This window comes from Rhinolophus ferrumequinum, chromosome 6 (assembly GCF_004115265.2).
Source record: "Rhinolophus ferrumequinum isolate MPI-CBG mRhiFer1 chromosome 6, mRhiFer1_v1.p, whole genome shotgun sequence".
Classification (NCBI taxonomy): Eukaryota; Metazoa; Chordata; class Mammalia; order Chiroptera; family Rhinolophidae; genus Rhinolophus; species Rhinolophus ferrumequinum.
Window position 1 is genome coordinate 71669599 of NC_046289.1, and position 3106 is coordinate 71672704.

The 3106-nt window shown below is 44.4% G+C and overlaps 1 protein-coding gene across 1 annotated transcript; it reads left to right on the forward strand.

Moving 5' to 3' along the window:
• The first annotated feature begins 720 nt into the window (after nucleotides 1-720).
• RNASE10 (ribonuclease A family member 10 (inactive)) lies at nucleotides 721-1368 on the forward strand. Its single transcript, XM_033106900.1, has one exon. The coding sequence runs from the start codon at nucleotides 721-723 to the stop codon at nucleotides 1366-1368; it is 648 nt and encodes a 215-aa protein (XP_032962791.1).
• The last annotated feature ends 1738 nt before the right edge of the window (nucleotides 1369-3106 follow it).

Here is a 3106-nt window from a genome sequence, read left to right on the forward strand (position 1 = left end):
TAAGTGTACAAAAGGAATCAGCAGGAAATACTCAAGTGCTAAGAGACCTTCAGTAAATAGAAGAGATGTGGCATGACAAGGTGTAGTTTTAGCAAGGTCCTGAGATGTGAAAATGGACACACACACACACACACACACACACACACTCACACACTTCCCTGCCTCACCTCACTTTAGGAACGAGAATGGACTATTGTACTTTTTCTATTCCTTTTGATCGTTTTTGGGGAGGGTGGTTAGCAAGGAAAGTAATAAATACTTGAATGAGCAAAATAAATTTGGGATAAAAATAGAGATGGTCTCCTATAGTAATTCTAGTCCTTTACTGAGAATAAAGCTGACTACAAGAATTTCTCTCAAGGAAAGTTTGACACTATACTTGTTTATCTTCTCAATTGTTCTTTTGTGTTACTTGGAACTAACTTCTGTTTAAGAGTCAGTTGAGGTCAAGTTTCAAAACTGCTTTCCCTGGTTTTTCCGGTTCTGCAGGATCCACACATTATTACCCAGACTCAGGGAAGGACAGAGGGGTGGGCAAGGACAGAGGGACAGGAGAAATGGGAAAAGAATGAGAAAAGATCTCTGTCTTCAGGGGAATAAAGTAATGTGGAGAAGGGAGAGGAGACCCCAGAGATTCTGCTGACAGGGTGTAAGGAGTCTAGAGTCTCCAAGTTTCATCTCAAATCAGTCCTTCCTTTTCCCTCCTCCCCTCCAGGCAAAATGAAGCTGACTCTGGCGCAGATCTTTTTCATGATGCTGCTGCTGTTGCTGGGCCTGGGGGTGGGCCTGGGGTTGGGGCTTCAGATGGCCGCAGCAGTCCTGGAGGACAGTGATCAGTCACTGAATGAGTTTTGGTCCAGTGACTCACAGGACAAGGCTGCGGCCACTAAGGAGGGAGAGGGCATCCGAACAACAGAAATCCTGCTGCTTAGCAACAAAGGAGTGGTGCAACCCGGCTGGCCAGAAGAGACCATCCTCAATGAAGATGAAGTTGGAGGAAACAAGATGCTCAGAGCTGAGGCTCTCTTTCAGAGCAACAAAGACTATCCCAGGCTGGACCTGATGGCCCGGGAATGCAATGCCATGATGGCACACAAGATGAAGGAGCACAACCACACATGCATAACCCAGTACACATTCATCCATGAGGAGCTAGATGCAGTCAAAGCTGTCTGTAAAAGTCCTGTTGTTGCCTGTGATCTCAAAGGAGGCAAATGTCACAAAAGCTCCCGTCCTTTTGATTTGACATTCTGCAAGTTATCCAAACCAGGCCAAGTCACTCCTCACTGCCATTACGTAACTTTCATTTTTGAAAAGTTCGTTATTATATCCTGTAATGACATGAAAGTCCAGGTAACGTCTGGATAATGAAGCAACTTATCGTCTTAACCTTCTTTCTTTCTTTCCACTTCCTCTTTCTCATTCTGCAAAGAAGGTTCTGGGAAGAGAAGCTGGTTTATTCTTTATCATTCTCCCCTGAAAATTTAATTCTTCTTTGCCTGAGGGTTCACCTAACTTGCCTGTTGTTCCTGAGATTAAAGGTGGCAAAATAGGTTAATGATATCTAGATTCTCTAGGTTCTTCCTTTCTGGACCCTATCTCCTGCCCTTTGAAGAGATAAATGAAGAACGGCTCTCCTGTGGTCTTGGTCATCAGTTTGTTCTTTGGGTGTAGATTACAAGAGTTTAATGGTTCTTTTACCCATATTCTTCCCTGCTACCCATCATGAGAGTCTAGGACAATTACGTAAGCCTCCTGGACTTTGCACACAGCGCTTCTCCACTGCAGATGCAAATTAAAGTGATTGCATCTGTGACTGCACCTGCAGAACGGGTTTCTTGAGTCTGAAAAAATATAGGGTCTAGATTTAGGGGTCAGCTGGTAAGGTTCTCTAGTGGTACAGACCAAGATAGAACTTGTGTCGGGGCAAGGACAACCCTCTTTTTCTTGATCCTTCTGTACTCTTTTCTCTTTCATCTCATCTTTTACTACCTGCTCTTCACTTTGCTTCTTTTTTCCCTCTCTTTCCTTTGCTTTTTTCCTTTGCTTCTTCCCCCACCCCTCGCCCCGCCCCTTCTTTTCCTGTTCTTTTTTGGCCCTTCCTTTTCTTTCTCCAAATCCTTTTAGAAACTTATTCAGCCAACACTAATCACTTATGTAATGCCAGGTAAGAAGATGTTTGTCCTATAGTCGGAGTCTGTAATAGAGGATTGGATGGAAGGTGAATGAATCAAGAGAGTGATGAGGAGAGAGAGGAAGAGAGACTACCATTTTTCCAAATTTGGTCCAGACAGAATAGTGCTCACATTAGGTGCTCAATAGATGTAGAATGAATGGGACCAAACGAACTCTCATTCTCACTTAGCACCTCTTCCCCGTTTTTGCTCTGAAGGACAAGAAAGTTGCTGAAAGAATAATTTCAGCAGGGAGGTTTTGCATCTACTCAAGGAGAGGAAAGCTTGGGGTTGAATAAATAGAGGATGTAAGTGGCTGTCCTCCGCCTATTTCCTCTGAATTCAAATCAATCAAGAAATAGACATGTGTGGGTGCAGGAGGAAATCCGAGAAAATGGTCATAAGGATTTGCTGTGTGACTTGGTTTTTAAATCCTCTCCCTAAGGTTTTTCTCTGCCTCACTCTCCTAGAATCAGGGGCATACATAAATGGGAGACTGGCGGGAAGAAAATGTTTAGCTTACTCTGACCTGGCTTTTGCTTTCCTGTTTTTTCCTCACTTATTCCCCATGTTCCCTTATCCTTCTTGTTATTGCAGGCAGACAACCACTTAAATGTGTTGACTCTAGTAGGCTCTCAGACTCCTCTGATTTAACGTTTCCCTTTAGGCCTCTGATGCCCCTCCCCTGGCAATGACCTCTTAGGAACAGTGCTGTTCGGCAGGAAGTGTGTCTGCATCTGTGGGACGCTCTGATGTTTAGAGGTTGGTGGAGCAGTGGCAGCAGGTGAGGACCTGGCCAAGGGTCAGGTCCTTCCTGATGAGGAATCCCTTTCCGGGGGAACAGACAAAAGATTATCAAAGGCAAGAGAGAAAATGAGAAGAGAGGTGGGAGGAGAGGAAAGAAAAGCAGATGTCAGAGAAAATCAGCCATG

Coding starts and splice junctions, on each gene's coding strand:
- RNASE10 (XM_033106900.1), top strand. CDS start 721: ATGAAGCTGACTCTGGCGCAGATCTTTTTCATGATGCTGCTGCTGTTG.